This window comes from Chiloscyllium plagiosum, unplaced genomic scaffold, assembly GCF_037043375.1.
Source record: "Chiloscyllium plagiosum isolate Xiang-an unplaced genomic scaffold, Cpla_swu_hap1 HiC_scaffold_7, whole genome shotgun sequence".
NCBI lineage: Eukaryota > Metazoa > Chordata > Chondrichthyes > Orectolobiformes > Hemiscylliidae > Chiloscyllium > Chiloscyllium plagiosum.
The window spans coordinates 54,674,220-54,699,480 of NW_028270145.1; the positions used below are offsets into that span (position 1 = coordinate 54,674,220).

The 25,261-nt window shown below is 42.5% G+C and overlaps 1 protein-coding gene across 1 annotated transcript; it reads left to right on the forward strand.

The window, feature by feature from the left end:
* The first annotated feature begins 7,982 nt into the window (after nt 1–7,982).
* Nucleotides 7,983–23,767, forward strand: LOC148149617 (uncharacterized). Its single transcript, XM_087988614.1, has 4 exons — nt 7,983–8,098; nt 8,202–8,327; nt 9,537–9,693; nt 23,007–23,767. Exons 2-4 carry the CDS (start codon nt 8,220–8,222, stop codon nt 23,072–23,074), a joined length of 333 nt encoding a protein of 110 aa, XP_087844740.1. The 5' UTR covers nt 7,983–8,098; nt 8,202–8,219; the 3' UTR covers nt 23,075–23,767.
* Nucleotides 23,768–25,261: the final 1,494 nt, after the last annotated feature.

Genomic DNA, 25,261 nt, shown 5'->3' on the forward strand with positions numbered 1-25,261 from the left:
GAATGTTGTCCAAGTCTTGCTGCATATGGTCATGGACTACATCAGTATCTGAAGAGTTGTGGATAGTCATAGAGTCATAGAGATGTACAGCATGGAAACAGACCCTTCAGTCCAACCCATTCATGCCGACCAGATATCCCAACCCAATCTAGTCCCACCTGCCAGCACCTGGCCCATATCCCTCCAAACCCTTCCTATTCATATACCCATCCAAATGCCTTTTAAATGTTGCAATTGTACCAGCTTCCACCACTTCCTCTGGCAGCTCATTCCATACACGTACCACCCACTGCATGAAAATGTTGCCCTGTAGGTCTCTTTGATATCTTTCCCCTCTCACCCTAAACCTATGCCCTCTAGTTCTGGACTCCCCGACACCAGGGAAAAGACTTTGCCTATTTACCCTATCCATGCCCCTCATAATTTTGTAAACCTCTATAAGGTCTCCCCTCCGACGATCCAGGGAAAACAACCCCAGCCTGTTCAGCCACTCCCTATAGCTCAAATCCTCCAACCCTGGCAACATCCTTGTAAATCTTTTCTGAACCCTTTCAAGTTTCACAACATCTTTCTGATAGGAAGGAGACCGGAATTGCATGCAATATTCCAACAGTGACCAAACCAATGTCCTGTACAGCCGCAACATGACCTCCCAACTCCTGTATTCAATTCTCTGACCAATAAAGGAAAGCATACCAAACACCTTCTTCACTATCCTATCTACCTGCGACTCCACTTTCAAGGAGCTATGAACCTGCACTCCAAGGTCTCTTTGTTCAACAACACTCCCTAGGACCTTACCATTAAGTGAATAAGTCCTGCTAAGATTTGCTTTCCCAAAATAGTGTTGAACATTTTGTAACCATCAGTGAACATTCTTACTTCTGATCTTATATTGGAGTGAAAATAATTGCTGAAGCAGCTGAAGATACTTGGGTTGTTTTGGATATTACCCTGAGAAACTCTTGCAGAGATGTCCTGGTGGTGGTGAAGTTGTTGGAGATGATTCTGAAAGATAGGATTTTCATGCATTTGAAGAGGCAAGGACTGATTAGAGACATTCAGCATGGTTTTGCATGAGGGAAATCATGTCTCACAAACTTGATTCAGTATTTTGAACAAGTAATTAAAAAGATTGAGGGCAGATATGTAGATGTTGTTTATGTGAACGAGGAAAGCCTTTGACAAGGTTACATGTGGTGGACTAATTAGTAAAGTTAGATCACATGGGATTCAGGTTGAACTTGCCAGTTGGATACAAAATTGACTTGATGGTAGGAGACAGAAAGCAATGGTGAATGGCTGTTTTTCAGACTGGAGGTCTCTTACCAGCGGTGTTCGACGTGGATAGGTACTGAGTTCACTATTGTTTATCATTTATATGAATGTTTTGGATAAGAATATAGGAGGCATGATTAGTAAGTTTGTGAATGACATTAAGATTGGTAGTATAGTGGACAGTGAAGAAGGTTATTTAAGATTACAAAGTGATCTTGATCAATTGGATCAGTGGGCTGAGGAGTAACAGATAGGATTAGAGTGGTGCTGGAAAAGCACAGCAGGTCAGGCAGCATCCAAGGAGCAGGAAAATTGATGTTTCAGCAAAAGTCCTTCATCAGGAATGAGGCCGAGGAGGAGAACTTCTTTAAGGTCGGCATCCTTGGAAGAGGATTCACAGTGAGGCTAAAATCAACTCGGCAGAAGTGGGTACTGCAGATTTTGGAGATTAGAGTCAAGATTAGAGTGGTGCTGGAAAAGCACAGCAGGTCACGCAGCATGCGAGGAGCAGGAAAATTGACATTTTGGGCAAAAGACCTTCATCAGGAATGAGACCTCATCCTGATGAAGGGCTTTTGCCCGAAATGTCAATTTTCCTGCACTTCGGATGCTGCCTGACTTGCTGTGCTTTTCCAGCACCACTCTAATCTTAACTCTATTCTCCAGCATCTGCAGTACCCACTCCTGCCTGAGGTGTAGGAGATGGCATTTAGATTAGATTTAGATTAGATTAGATTAGATTCCCTACAGTGTGGAAACAGGCCCTTTGGCCCAACTAGTTCACATCGACCCTCCGAAGAGTAACCCACCCAGACTCATTCCCTCTAACTAATGCACCTAACTCTATGAGGAGAAAGTGAGGTCTGCAGATGCTGGAGATCAAAGTTGAAACTTTATTGCTGGAACAGCACAGCAGGTCAGGCAGCATCCAGGGAACAGGAGATTCGACGTTTCGGGCACAGGCCCTTCTTCAGGAATGAGCAGAGAGTGTTCAGCAGGAGAAGATAAAAGGTAGGGAGGAGGGACTTGGAGGAGGGGCATTGGAAATGTGATAGGTGGAAAGAGGTCAAGGTGAGGGTGATAGGTCGGAGTAGGATGGAGGCGGAGAGGTCAAGAAGAAGACTGCAGGTCAGGAAGGCGGTGCCGGGCTGGAGGGATTCGGCTGAGACAAGGTGGGGGGAGGGGGGATGAAGAAACTGGTGAAGTCCAAGTTCATCCCCTGTGGTTGGAGGGTTCCCAGTCGGAAGATAAGACGCTCCTCCTCCGACCGTCGCGTTGTTGTGGTTTGGCGGTGGATGAGTCCAATGACCTGCATATCCTCGGTGGAGTGGGAGGGGGAGTTGAAATGCTGTGCTACAGGGTGGTTGGGTTGGTTCACTCCGGGTGGCCCAGAGGTGCTCTCTGAATCGCTCCGCAAGTAGGCGGCCTGTCTCCCCAATATAGAGGAGGCCACACCGGCTGCAGCGGATGCAGTAGATGATGTGGGTGGAGGTGCAGGTGAATCTGTGGCGGATATGGAAGTTTCCGCCACAGTTTCCACCCACTCCAACCTCTCACCCTCGGAACGCGCAGCCCTCCACTCCCTCCGTTCCAACCCCAACCTCACCATCAAACCAGCTGACAAGGGAGGCGCAGTTGTAGTTTGGCGCACTGACCTTTACACCGCTGAGGCCAAACGCCAGCTCGCAGATACCTCCTCCTACTGTCCCCTTGACCATGACCCCACCCCCCACCACCAAACCATCATCTCCCAGAGTCGACGGTGCCCTCCACCGCATCTCCTCCACTTCCCGCTCCTCTGCCCTTGAGCCCCGCCCTTCCAACCGCCACCAGGACAGAACCCCACTGGTCCTCACCTACCACCCCACCAATCTCCATGTACAGCGCATCATCCGCCGTCACTTCCTCCACCTCCAAACGGACCCCAGCACCAAGGATATATTTCCCTCCCCTCCCCTATCAGCTTTCCGTAGAGACCACTCCCTCCGCGACTCCCTTGTCAGATCCACACCCCCCACCGACCCAACCTCCACTCCCGGCACCTTCCCTTGCAACCGCAGGAGGTGCAACACTTGCGCCCACACCTCCCCCCTCACTTCTCTCCAAGGCCCCAAAGGAAACTTCCATATCCGCCACAGATTCACCTGCACCTCCACCCACATCATCTACTGCATCCGCTGCAGCCGGTGTGGCCTCCTCTATATTGGGGAGACAGGCCGCCTACTTGCGGAGCGATTCAGAGATGCACCTCTGGGCCACCCGGACGAACCAACCCAACCACCCTGTAGCACAGCATTTCAACTCCCCCTCCCACTCCACCGAGGATCTGCAGGTCATTGGACTCATCCACCGCCAAACCACAACAACGCGACGGTCGGAGGAGGAGCGTCTTATCTTCCGACTGGGAACCCTCCAACCACAGGGGATGAACTTGGACTTCACCAGTTTCTTCATCCCCCCTCCCCCCACCTTGTCTCAGCCGAATCCCACCAGCCCGGCACCGCCTTCCTGACCTGCAGTCTTCTTCTTGACCTCTCCGCCTCCATCCTACTCCGACCTATCACCCTCACCTTGACCTCTTTCCACCTATCACATTTCCAACGCCCCTCCTCCAAGTCCCTCCTCCCTACCTTTTATCTTCTCCTGCTGAACACTCTCTGCTCATTCCTGAAGAAGGGCCTGTGCCCGAAACGTCGAATCTCCTGTTCCCTGGATGCTGCCTGACCTGCTGTGCTGTTCCAGCAATAAAGTTTCAACACCTAACTCTATGGGCAATTTAGCATGACCAGTTCACCTAACCTGCACATCTTTGGACTGTGGGAGGAAACCGGAGCACCCGGAGGAATCCCACGCAGACGCGGGGAGAATGTGCAAACTCCACACAGACAGTCGCCCAAGACTGGAATCGAACCCAGGTCCCTGGCGCTCTGAGGCAGCAATGCTAACCACTGAGCCCTAATTTGGATAAATGCGAGGTATTGCATTTTAGTAAAACAAACAAGGGTGTGACTCACACAATAAATGGTTAGGCCCTGAGTAGTGATAGAACAGAGAGATCAAGGGGTTTGGGTACATATTTCTTTGAAATTTGCATCACAGGTAGACAGAGTGGTTGTGAAGGCATTGAGCACAGTTGCCTTCATTGCTTAGACCTTAGCGTATAGGAGTTGTGATGTTACGTTGAAGTTGTATATGATGTTGTTGTGGCCTCTTCTGGAGTACTGTGTGCCATTCTGGTCACCCTGCTATAAGAAGGGTATTATTAAATTGGAGTGTGTTCAGACAAAATTTACCAGGATGTTGCCAGGAATGGAGGTTTCAACTTATAAAAATAGACTGGGTCTTGTTTTTCACTAGAGCATACAAGGTTGAGGGGTGACTTTAAAGAGGTTTTTTAAATCATGAGGGGTATAGATAAGGTGAATAGCAAGAGTTGTTTCTTTAGGATGGGGGAGTTTAAAACTAGGGGCATATTTTTAAGGTGAGAGGAGAAAGTTTTAAAAGAGGCATGAGAGGCAATGTTTTTACATAGGATGGTTCATGTGTGGAATGAATTACCAAAGGAAATGGTAGATGTAGGTATAGTTACAACATTTAAAATACATCTGCATAAGTACATGGATATGAACAGTTTGGAGGGATATGGGCCAAATGCAGGCAAGTGGGACTAGTTTAGTTTGGGAACATGGTTGGAACGAAGGGTCTGTTTCTATGCTATGTGACTGTTCCTGTATTACTCATGGAATCACAATCAACTTCATTTGTGTGAGGTATTATTCTGGCTAGGAGAGATTTTTGCCCTGAACCCTATTGACTTCAGATTTGTGAGGTTTCCTTGATGTCACCATATCTCACCTCTGGAGGTCACCTTTTTTTTATCCATGTTTGGACTAATTTCTCAGAGCATCAGGAGCCTGTTGGCACTGGTGGAACCCAAATTGAGCATCAGTGAGCAGGTTATTTCTTTGCACAAGCTATTCAATAGTGCTGTTGATCACACCTTCTCCTAATTTATTGGTGATGAAGTTGACTGATAAAGCAGTAACTGGCCAGATTGGATTAGTTCTGTTTTCTTTATGGACAGGTCATATCTAAACTACTTTCCACATTGTTGTGCAAACATCAGTGTTCTAATTGTACATGAACATCTTGGTTAGAATGCAGCTGGTTCTGGAGCGCGAGTCATCAGCACTATTGACTGAAAGTCATCAGTGCCCATACGCTTTGCATTATCCAATCCCTTCAGTCATTTCTTGATATCACGATAACTGAAATAAATTGAATGGGTCATCCATTTAAAACTTCTGGCTGGAGTTGAATATAGATGCTTCATCTTTGCATTTACACTGATGTGCTGAGCGCCCCTCTCACTTGGAATGGGAATATTTGTGGGTCCTCATCCTCCTTGTTGGTAGTTCATTTATCCACCACCATTCATCACTGAATATGGCAGGATCTAAAATGATTGTTCTGGGATCATACAGACCTGTTGTCTTTACAAGTAATGAGTGCTATTGTGGGGAAACATTCTGAAATACTGAAAAAAAATTAAATCAGGCTGAAATTTCTGTAATGAACAATTAACAGACTAACAATGTGGAAATCTGGATTAATTTCAGCAAATTTTTCACTTCCTGTTAAACAGTTTAGTGAATTTGAACATTCTAAATAATAATGAAGTTATACATTAAAATAAGTTGTGAAATTTAATTCACTCATTTGAGGACTAGGGCAAAATAAAATAAATTGCAAAAACTCAAAGTGTTCACTCTAGGCCTTCAGGGAAAGGAAACTGATATCCCTAAATCAAACTGTGTGCTTGCTTCATGTTATCCTTTGGACAGTTAGGAATGGCCATGAAGTGATGCCTTTTCAGTGTTGTCCATGTGCAAGAATATGTTCAAAAATCTATAAAGAACTGAAATAATTGTTCTATTTTTAAGAAGAATCTGCTGAGGAAGGCTACATCTTCCAAAGTTCCCTCATCTCTATGTTTTTGGAACATAATTCATTGTTTCCAATGCCAAATCAATATTCTGCAGCGACGGCACAAGATAAAAAGCTTTCGATTTATTGTTCTTCCGTTCGGGTTCTTATCCTTCTATATTAGTGTACTATTATTTCCCTGTTAAGCACACATACAGGATTAATACTGAATAATGTGACTAGAGCTCAATTACTTCATATGATTGATCTCCTAGAGCACAGTTGTACCACTGACTTTCAAAAATGGCAATGTAACACTTTAATTAGATCTCATTAGATCGTTAAGTAGTCATATTGCGTCATGCTCAGGCCAGCCTGGGCGCTTCATTTTGCACGATATTCGGACATTATTTAAAAGATTCTGAAAGCGGACAGTCTTTGCCAATTGCTCAAAATATTTGAAAACCAGAGTGGAGAGCTTTGTATAGTATAAACGTATACTCCAGAACGTGAAAAGTTGAACGACGGACCTCATGTTTATATGAGTCGCTTTAGATTGTGAGATTAGATTCCCTACAGTGTGGAAAGAGGCCATTTGGCCCATCAAGTCTTCACCGATCCTCTGAAGAGTAACCCATCCCTCTACATTTACCCCTGACTAACGCACCTAACACTATGGGCAATTTAGCATGGCCAGTTCGCCTGACCTGCACATGTTTGGACTGTAGGAGGAAACCGGAGCACCCGGAGAAAACCCACACAGACATGGGGAGAATGTGCAAACTCCACACAGTCGCCCGAGGTGGGAATCGAATCTGTGAGGCAGCAAGTGCTAACCACTGAGCCAAGTGAGTCAAGCAAACATAGAATTTGCAAAGAAAAACACATGGTGCGGAAGGTTGAAACGAAACCAGAAAACAGATTGGAGAAAAATAATGTTAGCATTGGTTTTAAATGGCACCTTTCAACTGTTCTGATGGAAGATCGCAAATGAAACGTTAATCTTCTCTAATGTTAATTTACTTACAATACCAGCTTCTTTTTATGTTGGTAAATGACATTCTTGAGATTAAAAATAAAAGCTGCGGTTTTTAACCTGAAGTTAAGTAAAGAACTATGGGATGCTGGAAATCGGAAAAAACCCCAGAAATTGCTGGAAAAGCTCAACAGTTCTGGCAGCATCTGTGGAGAGAAAGCAGCGTTGATATTCCGGGTCGAGTCAGAGATATTAACTCTGATGTCTCTCCACAGATGCTGCCAGATCTGCTGAGCTTTTCCAGCAATTTCTGTTTTTGTTTCTTGAGGTTAACTTTGCCCGCATAAGTCACTAGGTAAACCCTGTCAGAAAAATAACACGACAGTTGTCTGGACAGAGGCAGCACGGTAATCTCTGCGCCTGATTACAACTTTAACATCCAGAGCAAGACGCTTCTACAATATGTTCCAGTGAATACATTAGACAAAATTACATAATGTGTCAATCATACCAGAATACATCCAAATTGATGAAAATATTTTTACTTTATATTTAACGACTGTTAAGTGTACTTGTCATGTTTGAATTGTGAGGCACGGCTTTAGTTTCCCGTTACACAATACATTCCATATAACATTGAAACTAACGACACAATAGTGATTGAAACATCGTTCTAATTGAAATTTGCTGAGGATTATTGTTCCCCTATGATTTAATCCCTCAGGAAATGAATCACAAAGAGCAGCCTTTCTCCAGAATCACCGAGGTATCCGCATGTTTCCATTGGCATGATGCAAGAAGATGTTCGTCGGAACACTTCTCTGGCCCCTCCCAGGGGAATAAGCTCAGATATTAATACCCTCTCCATCCGTCCCAAATGCCATTGAAATCTCCGGGTGAAATCGGAATCCTGACAAGGTAACTACACCATACCCATTCGATTCATTGAGAACTGTGTCTGAATTACGGATTAATGCAAGAGTTTTGTTTTTGTTTGTTTTTGACAACTTCACGACCTTAGCTCGGGAGAGTTTCCAAAATGCTGAGGGCGATTGTGTTTGCTGCCGTGTGCTGTGTCCTGCTAACGGAGGCAGTGAGCTGGCGGGAGGCGCTGGAGGAGAGGGAAGAATCTGAGCTGCCAAACCAGGTAATGAGAAGACCCGAAGGAAAGGATAACGTGAATCAATTCAATCGTGTCACCATGCTGTTTAACTTTATGTTTAAAATCACATTTTAAGAGCTGCATTTTGACGGTCACGGCATTTAGAGAATGTTGGCTCTGTTTTGTGAGGTGGTCTCTGAGGGGACTTTAACTGTAAGAGAGGAAGGTTACATTTTACCTCCATTGGCTATTCCCGTCTTCGGGCGGCGCGATCGGCTCCTTAATCTAAGCGTCCTCTTCTCGTCAAACAGTTAGACTGTTAACTAGGGGAATCTTGTTTCACCTTCAGTAATATATATTTATATGAAAAATTCACAAGTGACACCTGTAGGGCAACGTTAGCTAAACATACCTGTGTGATAGTGATAACTAACCAAGATGTGCCATATCAACATCTTATATCGGAATGTCCAGACTATCCTCTTCCCAAAGTTATTTAATTGGCTCCCGCTGGGGCATAAACCTCAGTGAAATTGAAATGAAAGATTTGGAGATACCGGTGTTGGACTGCGGTGTACAAACATAAAAATCACACAACACCAGGTTATAGTCCAACAGGTTTAATTGGAAGCACTAGCTATCGGAGCGTCGCTCCTTCATCTGGACACAACCACCTCATGAAGGAGCAGCGCCACGAAATCTAGTGCTTCCAATTAAACCTGTTGGACTATAACCTGGTGTTGTGCGATTTTTAACTTTGAAATGAAAGAAGTTTAAAGTGTCGAGAAAACCAATTGCATAAGTTGTTCTGCTGCCGGTATTACCAGGCAAGCGATAAGTATTGTTACCAAATAACTTCCCGCATTGGAGAGCGTTGCAGTGAGGCCACTGAACGCAATGGGCTAAACTCAATCATAATTCATGTTATCCGAGCACATTTTCAATAAACACACATATCACTGGTCATTTCCTGCGTGTATTTGGAAAACGTCCCAAAGCACTGTGCAGCTGTATTTCAAAATGAGCTGTCACTTTTACAATGTGTTCAAGATAAATATTCCCAGCCAGCGACAATAAGCTGATTCTTAATTCTATGATCAAAACTTCCAACCCACTGCCTTTGCAGGGTTTGGCGCAGTTATAAATGTTACCTGCTTCTATTTGAGTGCTACCATTTGAAGAAGGAACAAGTTCCAGAATTTCCTTTGAAAGTACACTCATGCGGCAGAGTTCCATAGGATTTTCTTCTTGCAGATCGCCGAAAACGTTCTGGAATTGTCGCCAGAAGCTGATAAACACGGACCAATAATGAGACGGTCCAAGTCAAAATGTCCAGACGATCCAGACTGCTTCGTGGGCTTAATGGGTAGAAGGTCAATAAAAAGAACAGCAAGTGGACCTGTAGCTAAAAGTAAGTTGCTGAAAGGTTTGTTGAGATGATTATTGTTCAGTAAAAGGCTGGCACAATTGTCAAGTTCAAAGATCCTGTAATAAACTAAAAGATAATCAATGGTCAAAATGTAATGGTGGTCCTCAAAGTTAGGGAACCGAGTGTTCTGACAATGTATAAATCAACAGGTCAACACCAAAATTAATCTTATCAAAGTACTTGTAACTACATTTGTAACTATTATAATTCTTACAATCTGAAGTTTCTGGTTTAGAGACTAGCGAACGGTGCAATCCAGCTACAGTCACTTTGTTCGATCGAATTTAATAATCCTTTCTAGCATTGAATCTAACCGAATAGAATAATATTAGCAGGTTGAAATCTGCTGTACGACATTTTTCTCTTCTAAACAGGAACTTGGAAGCAGCATAAATGACAAATCAATATTTTTTTTAAACTGACGATTTTATTCGATACATACACGATTTTGTCTATCGATATAAACAGGAATGAAACCTCCAGATATTCCTGAAACAATGGAAGCTCTTTAAGTTCAGAGATTTGAAACTTTATGAAAATACAATGCAACTACTAAATTAAAATATCTCGATGCACTAACCCACTTAAGCCTAAAGTTCTGTACAGTGTAGGGGGACGAGCTGAGAATAGTTCACAGGTGGGCGCAACATCGAGGGCCGAAGGGCCTGTTCTGCGCTGGATTGTTTTATGTTTTATGTTCTAAAATCAAGTATTAGAATGCAGAGGGTTATCAGAATAGTGTGACAGAAAACTTTATATTGAAAAATAAATGAACTTAAGTCACTAGATTAAGTGATGTTAAATAGTGCTACATAAATCATATTTCTTAACGCCCAAGGCATAATATTTGAGTAACTTAAGATTCTGCAGCATCCTGGACCAGACTCTTGAGAAACTTAACCAGAGAAGATAAATTCTCTCTTGTAATTAATTTTCAATGATAAATTGGTTCACTGTAAAATGTTTGCAGATGTTTAACAACAGGTTTTGGTATGAAGGCATATGCAAAAAATGTAATGTTAACTGTTCAATAAATTGCGATTTTTAAGTAACGATATCAGAATGCAAGGCATCCTTCTAAGCAGCAAAGTCAAAGTGTCTTGAGGGAACTCACCCTGGAAAATCCTCTGCAATCACAATGCTGGGAATGTATTACCGATCACCCAACTGCCAGCAGGGCATAGAAGAAGAGCTATGTAGTCAGTTTCTGGAAAGATGTGAAAATAAGAGGGTTGTTGTGGTAGGTGATTTTAACTTCCCAATATTGACTAGAACTGCCTTAGTGTCTGGGGTTGGGTTGGGGAGTAATTTATTAGGTGTGTCCAGGAGGGTTTTTCAAAACAGTATGTGGATAATCAAGTGAGGGAGGGGGCCATACTGGGAAATGTGCCTGGATAGGTGATCGAAGGTTCAGTGGGGTGGCATTTTGGGAATAGTGACCATATTTCCATAAGCTTTCAGATACTTATGGATAAGGATGAGAGTGGACCTCAAAAGAAGGTGTTAAGTTGGGGTAAGGCTAACTATCACTGAATTAGGCAAGAATTAGAGAATTTGGATTGGGAGTGGCTGTTTGAGGGTAAATCCACATCTGACATTTGGGAGTCTTTTAAAGGTCAGGAACCTTGGATGACAGGGGATATTATCAGCTTGTTAGAAGAAGGACTGGCTGGAGGCTGGAAGAACATCGCAAGCCAGGCAGTATCAGGAGATGGAGAAGTTGACATTTTGGGTGTAACCTTTCTTCATGACTGGGGGTGGGTATAGGGGGAGCTGCAGGTAAAGGGGTTGGCAGGGATAGGGTGGTGAATTGGGGATTGGTGAAGGCAACTAGAGGGTATGACCTGGTTGGTCAGTAGGAGGAATGAGCTGAAAATGTGTTGCTGGAGAAGCGCAGCAGGTCAGGCAGCATCCAGGGAACAGGAGAATCGACGTTTCGGGCATAAGCCCTTCTTCAGCAACACATTTTCAGCTCTGATCTCCAGCATCTGCAGACCTCACTTTCTCCAGTAGGAGGAATGAACCCAGTTGGTGGCAGGGAGGTGTGGAAGGGAAGGGGAGGGGCTGAGAAAGGGAGACAGGTGATGGGAGGGGACATTATTTGAAATTGGAGAACTCAATGTTGAGTCCTCTTGGCTGTAGGCTGCCCAGTCAGAAGATGCAGTTTGGTTCATTCTGGCAATGGATGAGGCCAAGGATAGTCATATTGGAAAGGGAGTGGGAAGGCTAATTAAAATGTGCAGTGACTGAGAGGTCTGGTTGGTCTCTGCAGGCCCAGCTGAGATGATTGGTGAACCATTCCCTAAGTTTCCATTTGGTCTCCCCTATGTAGAGAAGACCACGTCTGGAGCACCTGATGCAGTAAACTAGGCTGGAAGAGAGGCAGGTGAAACTCTGTCTCACCTGGAAGGACTGTTTGGGGCCCTGGATGGAGATGAAGGGTATGGTGTACCAGCAGGTTTTGCATCTTTTTCGGTTGCAGGGAAAGGTACCTTGGGGTTCAAAGGGTTGGTGGGGAGAGTAGTGCAAACCAAAGACTCTTGAAGGGAGCTATCCTTGCGGAAGGCAGAGGGGAGTAGGAAGGGAAGATGTTCTTGGTGGTTGAGTCTAGTTGGAGTTGGTGGATGTGTTTAAGGATGATGCGTTGGATGCAGACACTGATGGAGGGTAGGTGAGGATAAAAGAAACTCTGTTTTTATTGCATTGAGGAGGGTTTAGAGCAGTGGAATGGGAAATGGAGCTGGTGCAGTGGAGGGCTGAATGGATGACAGAGGGAGGAAAAGCACATAGTTCAAAACAGGTGGACATCTGGGATGCTTGGGAGTGGAATGTCTCCTCATCCAAGCAGATGCGGCAGAGCTGGAGGAATTAGGAGAATGGGATGAAGTTCTTGCAGGATACTGGGTGGGAGGGTGTGTAGTCCAGGCAGTTATGGAAGTCTGTGGGTTTATAGTAAACATTTGTCTGGAGACTGTCACCAGAGATGGAAATTGAGTGGTCAAGAAAGGAGAGGGAGGTATCCGAGATGGACCAAGTGAATTTGAGAGCAGGGTGCAAGTTGTGGGCGAAATCAATTATCTGCTCCAGTTCAGCCTGGGTGCAGGATACTGCACCAATACACTCATTGATGTAACGGCAAAAGAGTTGGGATGCAGTGTCTGTGTAGGTACTGAAGAGGCACTGTTTGATATAGTTAACAAAGAGGCAGGTGTAGCTCGTGCCTTCTGGGTGCCCGTAGCCACCCTCTGGATTTGGAGGAAATGGGAAGAGTTAAAGGAAATGTTATTGATGGTGAGAACCAGTTTGGCGAGGTGGGTATTGGTGGAGTGGTGCTGGATGGGTCTGTTGGAGATGAAGAAGCTGAGGGCCTGAAGGCCATCCCTGTGGGGTTTGGATGATATAAGGACTGCACGTTCATAGTGAAGATAAAGCACTGGGGGCCAGGGAACTGAAAGGTATTGAAGAGATAGAGGGCGTGGTTGGTGTCGTGGATGTAGGTGGGAAGTGCCTGAACCAAGGGGTCAAGGTAGGAGTCAAGGTAGGACAAGATGAGTTCAGTGTAGCAGGAGCATGTTAAGATGATGGGTCGGCCAGGATAGTTGGGCTTGTGAATCTTGAGGAGTAGGTAGAACCAGAGTGCAGGGCTGGAGTCTATGAGTTTGCAGAGTCAAAACAAGGACTGCAGATGCTGGAAACCAGAGTCTAGATTAGAGTCGTGCTGGAAAAGCACAGCAAGTCAGGCAGCATCCGAGGAGCAGGAAAATCGATGTTTCGGGCAAAAGCCCTTCATCAGAAATAGAGTCTATTCCTGATGAAGAGCTTTTGCCCAAAACGTCGATCTTCCTGCTCATCGATTGCTGCCCGACCTGCTATGCTTTTCCAGCACCAATGCAGGCAGTGGAGGGGAAATCACCAGAGGAAGCATACCTTGGGTCTAGGCAACTAAAAACAAAGACCTTAAAGAATACAGAGAAAGTAGTAGGGAGCTGAAACCGGGGAGTTAGGCCAACAAAAGGTGCTATGAAATGTCCTTAGCCAATAGGATTAAAGAGAATCCTAAGGCACTTTTATCCATATATTAGGAGCAAGAGGGTATCTAGGGAAAGAGTAGGCCCACTCAAGGATAAAAGAGGGAGGTGATGTACAGGGATTGAGGAAATGAACACGATCTTTAATGAGTACTTTACATTAGTATTCACCAAAGAGAGAGACGTGAGAGATGTTGAGGTGAGGGAAAGGTGTGTGAATACCCTCATGCAGGTCAAAATAATGAAGGAGGAAGTGTTGGATGTCTTGAGGTGAGTTAAGTTTGGCAAAGCCCCTGGCCAGATGGGATCTATCACAAGATACTGTGGGAGGCAAAGGAGGGAATAGCTGGGGCCTTTGCATCCATTTTTGGCTTCAGGCAAGATTCCAGAGGACTGGATAATGACTAATGATGTTCCTTTGTTTAAAAGAGAAACAGAAATAATCCAAGTAATTACAGACCTGACGTCAAGGTTGGGGAAGTTTTGGAGAAGATTCTGAGAGACAGGATTTATTCACATTTGGAAGCAAATGGATTTGTTTGTGATAGGCAGCATGGATTTGTGTGGGGAAGATCATGTGTCACCATCTTGACTGAACTTTTTGAGGAGGTTACAAGAATGATTGGTGATGGAAGACCAGTAGGCAATGCCTTCTTAGGCATTTGATAATGTACTTTATGAAGGGTTGGTACAAAAGGTAGAGTCTCATGGAATCTGTGGTGACCTGGCTAGATGAATATAAAACTGGCTTGGTTAGAGAAGATAGAGAGTAGAGGTGGAAGGGTGCTTTTCGGAATGGAAGTCAGTAACTAGTTGTGTTCTGCAAGGGATCAGTGATGGAACCTTTGTTGTTGGTAATGTACATAAATGATCTGGAAGAAAATGTAGGTGGTCTGATTAGTAAGTTTGTGGTCGACATCACAATTGGCTGAATTGCAGATAGTGAGGATGATTGTAAAAGGACACCGTGGGATATGGATAGATTAGAGATTTGTGGCAGAGAAATGGCAGATTGAGTTTAATTGGGACAAATGTGGTATGATACATTTGGAAGATCAAATCTAGGTGCGAATTATAATAAATGGTCAAACCCTGAGGAGTATTGACATTGAGTCATAAAGTCATGCAGAACGGAAACAGGCCCTTCGGTCCTACCAATCCATGCTGACCATAATCCCAAACTAAATTAGCTCCACCAGCCTGCTCCTGGCCCATATCCCTCCAAGCCTTTCTTATTCATGTACTTATCCAAATGTCTTTTAAATATTGTAACTGTACCCACATCCACCACTTCCCCAGGAAGTTCATTCCACACACTACCTACCCTCTGTGTAAAAAAGATTGCCCCTGTATGTTTTTGAAACCTCTCTCTCCTCTCACCATACAAATGTGCCTCTCAGTGTTGAATTCCCACATCCTAGGGAAAAGACAACTACCATTATCTCTATCTATATCCCTCATTGACAGACAGAGGAATCTGGAAGTACAACTTCATAGATCCCTAAAAGTGGCAACACGGTAAATAAGGTGGTCAAGAAGGCATACAACACACTTGCCTTCATCGGCCAGGCATTAAATATAAAAATTGGCAAGTGATGTTACAGCTGTATACAACTTTAATTAGGCCACATTTGGAATATTGCATGCAGTTTTGCTGGCCACATTACCAGAAGAACGTAGATGCTTTAGAGAGGGTGCAGAGAACATTTATCAAGATATTGCCTGGTCTGGAGGGTTTTAGTTATGAGGAGAGGATGGATAAACATGGATTGTTTTCACTGGAAAGACAAGCTGAATGCAACCTGATAGAGATCTACAATATTATGAGAAGCATAGATAGGATAGATAGACAAAGTTTTTTCCCAGGGTGGATAGGTCAACTACAAGAAGGCATAGGTTCAAGGTGAGAGAGGGAAAGTTTAGGGAAGAAGTACAGGGAAACCTTTTCACACAGAGAGTGGTAGATATCTGGAAAACACTGCCAGTGGAGGTCATGGAAACAGGCATGTTAGCAACATTTAAGGCAAATCTTGACAGACACAAGAATGGGAGATGAACAGAGGGATCGAAACGGTGTATAGGAAATAAAACTGCAGATTTAAATAAAGACTTAGAATCGGTGCAGTCTTCACAGACAGAATCCCTACAGTGTGATTTGGCCCAAGTCCACACTGGCCTTCCGAAGAGCATTCCACCCGGACCCATTCCCCTACCCTATTACCCTATATTTACCACTGACTAATGCATCTAACTTACACATCTCTGAACACTATGGGCAATTTAGCATGGCCAATTCACCTAACCTGCAGATCTTTGGACTGTGAGAGGAAACCGGAGCTCCCGGAGAAAACCCATGCAGACACGGGGAGAATGTGCAAGCTCCACACAGACAGTCGCCCGAGGTTGGAATCAAACTTCGGTCCCTGGTGCTGTGAGGCAGCAGTGCTAATGCCAAAGTGTGCTCCAAATAATTAACTATAAATAGTTTTTAGGAAAAAAAAGGCTTGCCAATTGGATATTAATGGTAAAACAAGTATGTCCATCTCTATACTGAATCATAACAAGGTTACTATATAAATTCTAAAGCAAAATATTCCCCACCCCAACAGGATTGCCAGAGGATTGGTGGGCGGCATGGTGGCACAGTGGTTAGCACTGTTGCCTCACAGCGCCAGAGACCCGGGTTCAATTCCTGCCTCAGGCGACTGTGTGGAGTTTGCACGTTCTCCCCATGTCTGCGTGGGTTTCCTCCGGGTGCTCCGGTTTCCTCCCACAGTCCAAAGATGTGCAGGTCAGGTGAATTGGCCATGCTAAATTGCCTGTAGTGTTAGGTAAGGGGTAAATGTACGGGAATGGATGGGATGCGCTTCGGCGGGTTGGTGTGGACTTGTTGGGCCGAAGGGCCTGTTTCCACACTGTAATGTAATCTAATAATCTAAAAAAGGAGGATCCCCATATGGAGTTTAGCTGCCCACTCCCCAACAATGGTTTGAAGCAAAACTGTTAACCTTTTTTTAACATTTCCTGGCTGTTAGTTAGATTGATGTTGTCTGGTAATTGGAGGAAGATCATATCAGATCACATCTGTTCTCTATCAGTCAGGAAATGATGTATATAGTGGTTCTGCATATCTAACCACATTCTGTATTCTCCCAATTGTGTTATTTTCCTCTTTCTTCACACTATCATTATCAACAGAATTCAACAAAAGTTCTCCATGTCCTGAAAAACATCTCCACAAACTGTTGTCTTCCTACTTCTTTTTATAACATGCAAAAGCTTCCTCTAACATCCCTTTTCAACTATACTTTAAGTCACTTCTTAAAGCCTTCTCACATGTTATGGATTTAATTTTAAATAAATTATTTTGCAGGAATGTTTTGGTTTATTCTGAATCTGACAGGATTTTGTGATTTGCCTGTGATATTGAACAGGGTACATTTTTAAAGAATATTCCAGCTGTCACAAAGCTAGTCTTTTTTTCCTAAAACCTGTTCCTTAGCTCAAGGAGACTCTGTCCTTGATTTTTTTCAGAGGGGCAATAACCGGGCTGGGCTCCAATCAATCTGGTTTGGTACAGAGATGAAAAGGATTTTGAAAGGCCTTTTGTTTATATGTAAACAGATGAGACTTCAGGCCAAAGTGTCATGTTTAGAAATGACCTGTATAATGAAAGGGGAGTTGGTCTGAGCAGTTACAGTTCAGTCCTGAACTGGGAAGTTCAGCAGGGAGTGGTGTGGAAACTCTCTCTCTTTCCTGCCCTTCAACTTCAACCTGTAAGCATGTGTTCCATTTATACTAATGTTTACAGGGTGTTTGCTTATTGGTACTGTTGTGTATATTCTGAACAGCATAACTAAGTCTAATTTGCTAGGTTGAGTTCTGTAGGGGTTCTTTATTCTGTTCTTTGTGTTTCATTGTGTAATTTTGTGAAATATTTTTATCTGTTTTAAAATCTAGTGGTCAACCTAACTAACTTAATCCAGGTAATCTTCACTGTACACTTACCAAAACAAATTGCAAAGTTATGGTCTGAGGCTAACTGCTGAGGAATGTTTTATGTGGTCTGGTTTAGTCCATAAACACAGTGACGGTGGTCTATCGCATGTCTCCTCGGGAATTTCCTTGTTTTTGAAACAGGCAGAGATAGACCACATGAATCTTGTTTTGGATTGAATCTTCAAACAAAGTTAGAATTGGTAATGGAACAAGCAAAGAACAGCAAGTATTTTTATTGCAGCTTTTAGCAATTTGGACAATAGGGATGAATAAATAGTGCCCCATGCTGTTTAACTAAGTTTCTATTATAAATATTCTTTTCCTTCTTTTTCAATGACTGTAGAAACATTTTACATCTTTGTAAGTCACAAGGAGACTGTCTATGAAGACACAAAATATTCCTCAGTAACAAAATCTGGCAGATTGAGAACTTGGTCTGAGACAGCAACTACAGTTTGATTAATTCTCTGTTCAACCTAATATGCTTCCAAACAGACACTACCAGAACAAATTAGATTACATGCTGCTTATTTAAATTAGTTGGATCACTGCTCCTTTAATCAGCTACCCAGTGATTAATTGACAAATAATTGCAACACGGTTTTGAATTTATTTGCAAACACTCTGTCCCCTTTGATAGAATTAAAGAGGCACATATAGTGCAAAATATTAGTAAAAATCTTTGAAAGAAGATCTTTGAAATTTAACAAAATTTAAAGTCATGCATAGTTCTGATGACCATCTATGAAACTACTTTAAAGGCACTCCCTCATTGTCGGTATTTGTCATTAGGATAAGGTAATCTTACTCAAATATTTAGAGATACAGATATGTCTTTGGCAGATGCCAATGGCAAGATTGTCGTAACAAATGTCCAAGTTTAACTTTGGTGGTGCAGAAACTACTTGCAACAATTATTCAGGACTAATGACAGAGTAGTTATGACAATGACAAATGTGGGTTAATCAAAGAAGGCTACATGGATCTTTTAAAGAAAAAGTCATGTTTAATTAATGCTGTTGAGGTGGTGCATTTAGTTTTCCAAAAGACATTTGCTACAATACTACACAGCAGGCTTGTTAACAAAGTTATAGCTCATGGAATAGAAGGAACAGTTGCTATGAAATTGGCTGAGTATCAGGAGACGGAGAGTAGTGATGATTGGATTTTTTTTGCCTTGAGGGAGGGATTGTAGTGATGTCAGTCCAGATCAGTCAGTCTAGGGGCAGCATGGTGGCTCAGTGGTTAGCACTGCTGCCTCACAGCACCAGGTTCCTAGGTTTAATTCCAGCCTTGGGTGACTGTCTGTGAGGAGTTTGAACATTCTCCCCGTGTCTGTGTGGGTTTTCTCCGGGTGCTCTGGTTTCCTCCCACAGCCCAAAGATGTGCAGGTCAGTTGAGTTGGCCATGCTAAATTGCCCATAGTGTTAGGTGCATTAGTCAGAGGGAAATGGGTCTGGGTGGGTTGCTCTTCGCAGAGTTGGTGTGGACTGGTTGGGCCAAAGAGCCTGTTTCCACACTGTACGGAATCTAATCATTAATATATATCAATGCTTTTCCTGATATATATGAATGATCTAGACCTCAGTGTGTAGGGGACAATTTTGAAGTTTGTGGATGATAAAACATGGAAGCAGATAAACTGTGAGGATGATAATGTATAATTTTAAAACTGAGCTGATTCATTTTGTACAAATAATAGAGACAATATAAAATAAAGGGGGCAAATTTAAAGGAGATGCATGAGTAGAGGAAAATGGGTGTATCTGTAGATAAGTCATTAAAGTTGGCAGGACTGCTTGTAAGAGCGGTTAATAAAGCATGCTGTATACAGTGCTCAACTTTATTAATGACTCTCCTATGTCTGTCCATCGTCTACAAGCCACTAGTCAAGAATACTGACCACCTGCCTGGATGAGTGCAGTTCCAACAATACTCAAGAAACCTGACACCATCCAAGACAAAGCAGCCCACTCGATTGGCATCCCATTCACCATTCACACTCTTAACCACCAAGCACTGTGGCAGCAGTGTGCATCAAGCTGAATGACTATGGCTCTTCTGACAGTACTTTCGAAACATGTAACCTGTACCACCCAAAGGGACATGAGTAGCAGATGCAGAGGAAGACCACCAACTTCAAGTTGCCCTCCTTTTTAACTTGCGAATATATTGCCTCTCCTTCACTATTTCTTGGTCAAAATCTTGGAACTCCCTTCCTAGTGGTAGATTTTCATACTCCCCAAAGATTGCAGTGATTCAAAAAAGTAGCTCACCACTTTCTCGAGGGCAATTACGAATGGGCAATAATTGCTGGACTTGCCAGCGATGCTCACATCTCATGAACAAACAAAATAAATGGGGCATAGAAAACCAGAGTAAAGAGTTTATGCTGATGTTGGATAAAGCACTAGTTTGGTCTTATGTCGAGCATTGTATCCAGTTTTGAGAGCTGCACTTTAGGAAGAATGTGAAAGCATTTAGGAGAGTGTGGAAAACATTCAAAAGAGTAGTTCCAGGGATAAGGAAGTTCAGTGATGAAGATAGACTGAAGAAGTTAGATCTGTTTTCCTTGGAGAAGACTGAGAGGATTGGCCTGAATAGATAGAACAAAACTGTTCCCACTGGTGAAGGGATCAAAGACAAGATGGTGAAGGTTTAAAGTAATTAGTGGAAGAATCAAAACAATATGAAAGAAAGCTTTTTCATGCAATAAGTGATTAAGGCTGACAGTGTGCTCTAGGCAAGTTCAATTGAGGCATTCTAAAGGTCATAGATTGTCATTGAATGAGACAATGTGCAGGGTAACAAGGAAAAGGCAGGAGAACAGCACTGTGAAATGCTCACAGAGTTGGTGTAGATAAGATTGGTAGAATGACTTCTTCCTGTTCTAGCAATTTTTGATTCAGTGATTCTATGAAGTTTAATACTCTCCGTGCCTGAGGAACACTAAATCTTCAAAAGGGCATAATTCCTTTTGTGAACTTAAAATAATGGTATGGATTTTCCGCTCGCCTTATTATGCATGGGGGTCCTGCAGATTCCCCATTGTAACAGACTCCAAAGGAAGTGCCCAGTAAATTGAAGATTCTACTCAGCAATTACTGTATGCCAAGAAAGTGAGTACTGCAGATGCTGGAGATCAGTGTTGAGAGTGTGGCACTGGAAAAGCACAGCAGATCAGGCAGCATCCAAGGAGGAGGAGAATCGACTTTTTGGGCAAAAACCCCAGCTTATGCCTGAAACATAAATTCCTGTACACCTGAAATCCTCCCAAAAATATCCATTTAAATTTGAGGCTTCAGATGATTCCAATGAAATTAGCTAAAATAGTTTTTCAGCAAAAGTTAGGTTATTAGCTACAAAGTTGAACTTCTGACAAACCATTTAACAAATCCCATACTTGCTTCAAATACCAGCAACTATACTCCCTCAGACCCCTTACCCTCCAAGACCCTGAACTGACATTTCCTGGTACCCTCTTCCTCTGCACCACATGACCCCCTCTTTCCCATCACAGGACCTAAATCCCTCTCCCCCACTGCCAGACCTGTACCCCCACTCTCCCCACTCCCCAGCCCTACTTTGCCTACTACCCAACCACCCCTTCCTTCACCATTCAATATGTTCCCCTTTCCCTCTCCTTACCACCTTGCACCCTTCCTACCTTGAACCCCACTGCTCCATTTGGCACTCTACCCATCTGGCACCCTACCCATCTGGCACCCTATGCATCTGATGCTCTCGCTCTCCACCCCAGCACCTTATTCTCCGAGCACACTAACATTACGCTGGCCTTATGTACTTACCATTTGACAGCAGCTGTCAAAATGGACCTATAAAGGTCAGAATAGGACAGTGACTGCTATGAAAAGGTAGCATGATTTGTCTTCACTGATGCTATAAAAGAACTGTCACAATGGAATTATGGCTCCATATTTCTGATAGAGCTTTATGCTGAACCTACAGAAATGCTAAACTCTCTTGTTTTTTTTAAGAAAGGAATGGCCACAGTAACTTTCTGCATAAGGTTACCAGTCCTCAGGAACATCAAGGCCATTAAATACTGGTTCCATCAGTGGAAGCACAGCATTAATCTTTCTGGCCAATGGCCTTAAATCAACATTTCTATTTTTGTTTCAGACTTCCAGCATTTGTAGTATCTTGTTTTTGAGGAAGAAAAATAACATTAAGCACAGAGTTTCCAACAAATTACACCGAAGTTACATGGTTAAGCAGAAAAGACAGCATTTCTTTTCATTTGCATGAATCTTTAAGTGTGAAGATTTTATATCTCAGCAGCAATTTTTGCTCAATCTATCATCAAAATGGTATACTTTGACTAATTGCTGATCAATCAACACATAACTGGGGTCTCCTAATTTGTTAGATTTGTGTGTACATTTCATTATTTCATTTTCATTTCTTTATTGTTTTTGATATTCATTAGTCAACTTGGAAAACAATCCTCTCATTCATAATAAATGGCATGTCATAACAAAATCAATTTATACTTTTTGAAATCTATTATGAAAATGTCCTCTGAGAGAGGTTTTGACACTCTGTTTCTTGCCAAGCTTATTTCTGAAATGTTTTCTATTATTGTGAGAAATAGCAGGTGAAGAAATACTTTTATCATGTATAAGAATAATATATTTCATGAGGGTTTAGTACAAACCATCATTAGTTAATAATTCACAGGGGCTCATAAAAGAAACAAAGCTGCCTATCAGTGGAACACTATGAATTTCAGTTCATCTTGATGCAATTTTTTTTTAATGTACTGTGTGCCTGCACGAGTCTCATTTAAACTCTGAGTAAACATATAAAAAATCTTAATAAATTTAATCTCCTAGTAGGTCCAAGCACGATCCAAAGAAAAGAGAATGCAAATGATGAAATACTAAATTAATGATTATTTGATAGGTGACAGTGTAAATATTGCTCATCCATCCCTCTTTATTAAAATGCATTTGATTTAAATCCTGTTTTGCATTTTAGTGAACCATAACTCTGTATAGCATTTTTTTTCCTTCCTTCAATGGATCTGAATATTTGATATTTCTAAGTAGTAAAGGCATTGGAAACTACAATAATTGAAAATCTACATAATTTTCACTAAGGGACTCCACCAATCTAAATAAAAGTATTGACATGTGAGCTTGTTGATGTTATACCATCGATGAATTAAAATAAAGATGTTTACCTTTGAAAATAATGTCACTTCAGCTACATTCTGATCAACATATTCTCTTCTTTGCTTTTTAGGATTAAACATAGCAAAGATTTTAAGAGGTCTACAGAACTACAACTTGAACCCACGATATGCTGAGTAACACAATACTGACAATACGGGCATAAATACATTGACAAAAGAAGTAAACTAATTTCAATCTAGATTTTATGTAAGAAAGAATTAGATTTGTAACAACTAAATTGTTCATTGCATATGACAGACTTGGTTAGATTAAAACTTTATGGTTGATCTAATGCAAAGATACCATTAAAAAGTAAGTTAATTTACTTAGTTTTTCATTTAAATACATTATTGTATTTGAAGGTAGAGTTCCTGAAAGTACTTTATTCAAATGATATGAACGAGATTATTAATAAAGAAGGCACCTAATTTCTGCAACATAATTCTGTGGATACATTTAAAATGTTTTAACATTGACATAAAAGAAATCTAAGATTCACAATTTCTTAAGCAATCCATTAGTTTGGATTAAATTTATGTTGCATTTTATGTGTTTGCACTTTCAAATTCAAATTATTATTAGCATGCAAATTATATATACATTTCTGTGATTTAGTTATAAATCATAATCATATATTGAACATTAAATGTGACTTAATCAAGTTCATGTGATTAATTACATTCGGGTGATTCATATAGATCTGAGTATTTTACAGCTTATGTTGCTGAAATAATTATACTAAAAACAATGTTTTCAGGTTTAAAACACAACATTTTCATAAATTCTGCTTACGTAGATAGCCATCTAATAAAAAATTATGTTTAAAACATAGATCATCAGATCAGTCTGGAAATTACTTTCACTCAAGATTTACATGTTTATCGTTGTCAAAAGGTATCAATGAAATAAAGTCACCTTCACTGGGACTGAAAATTGCAATGAATGTTTTGTCTTTAACTTATGAAAATTGATTAAATTGGTGACATATCTGCATTGTTGCACTATTCACAAAGTGAACAAGATGTTGTAAGAATTTTGCATGATTCATTATAAACTTTTTTTAGAAAAGGCAATACTTGCACATGCAATTTCTTAGTAAGAAATACAAACTGAAGGCTAATTTTCCCTCACAATCAGCTAAATGTCAATTTAGGGGGGTTCATGGAGGATCTGCCTTTGTAAGCTCTGGTGACTTTCCTCATGTAATTTTATTCTGCTCACCGCATTAAATATATATCACACTGCACCTGCACTATTTTTTGTTCAGCAGCAGTGAAATGATTGTTGATGCCAGCATTCATGTGGTAGTTATTATATTTAAACCTCAGCTGTGCACTACATTAGATGCTGCTAGGTAAAAACAATGACTGCAGATGCTGGAAACCAGATTCTGGATTAGTGGTGCTGGAAGAGCACAGCAGTTCAGGCAGCATCCGAGGAGCAGTAAAGTCGACGTTTCGGGCAAAAGCCCTTCATCAGGAATAAAGGCAGAGAGCCTGAAGGGTGGAGAGATAAGCTAGAGGAGGGTGGGGGTGGGGAGAAAGGGTATAATAGGTGAGTGGGAGAGGGCATGAAGGTGTTAGGTCAGGGAGGAGGGTGGAGTGGATAGGTGGAAAAGAAGATAGACAAGTCATGGGGACACTGATGAGGTGGGAGTTTGGAAATAGGGTGAGGTGGGGGAAGGGGGAATGAGGAAACTGTTGAAGTCCACATTGATGCCCTGGGGTTGAAGTGTTCCCAGGCGGAAGATGAGTCGTTCTTTCTCCAGGCGTCTGGTGGTGAGGAAGCGGCGGTGAAGGAAGCCCAGGACCTCCATGTTCTCGGCAGAGTGGGAGGGGGAGTTGAAATGTTGGGCCACAGGGCGGTGTGGTTGATTGGTGCGGGTGTCCCGGAGATGTTCCCTAAAGCGCTCTGCTAGGAGGCGTCCAGTCTCCCCACCGTAGAGGAGACCGCATCGGGAGCAACGGATACAATAAATGATATTGGTGGATGTGCAGGTAAAACTTTGATGGATGTGGAATGCTCCTTTAGGGCCTTGGATGGAGATGAGGGAGGAGGTGTGGGCGCAGGTTTTGCAATTCCTGCGGTGGCAGGGGAAGGTGCCAGGATGGGAAGGTGAGTCATAGGGGGTGTGGACCTGACCAGGTAGTCACGGAGGGAACGGTCTTTTTGGAAGGCGGAAAGGGGTGGGGAGGGAAATATATCCCCGGTGGTGGGGTCTTTTTGGAGATGGTGGAAATGTCGGTGGATGATTTGGTTTATGCGAAGGTTGGTAGGGTGGAAGGTGAGCACCAGGGGCGTTCTGTCCTTATTACGGTTGGAGGG

Excerpts from the sequence above, each read along its gene's own strand:
- LOC148149617 (XM_087988614.1), top strand. The coding sequence starts at position 8,220 with ATGCTGAGGGCGATTGTGTTTGCTGCCGTGTGCTGTGTCCTGCTAACG. Across the intron at positions 8,328-9,536 it reads AATCTGAGCTGCCAAACCAG|ATCGCCGAAAACGTTCTGGA; the intron begins GTAATGAGAAGA and ends TTCTTCTTGCAG. Across the intron at positions 9,694-23,006 it reads AAGTGGACCTGTAGCTAAAA|GATTAAACATAGCAAAGATT; the intron begins GTAAGTTGCTGA and ends TTTGCTTTTTAG.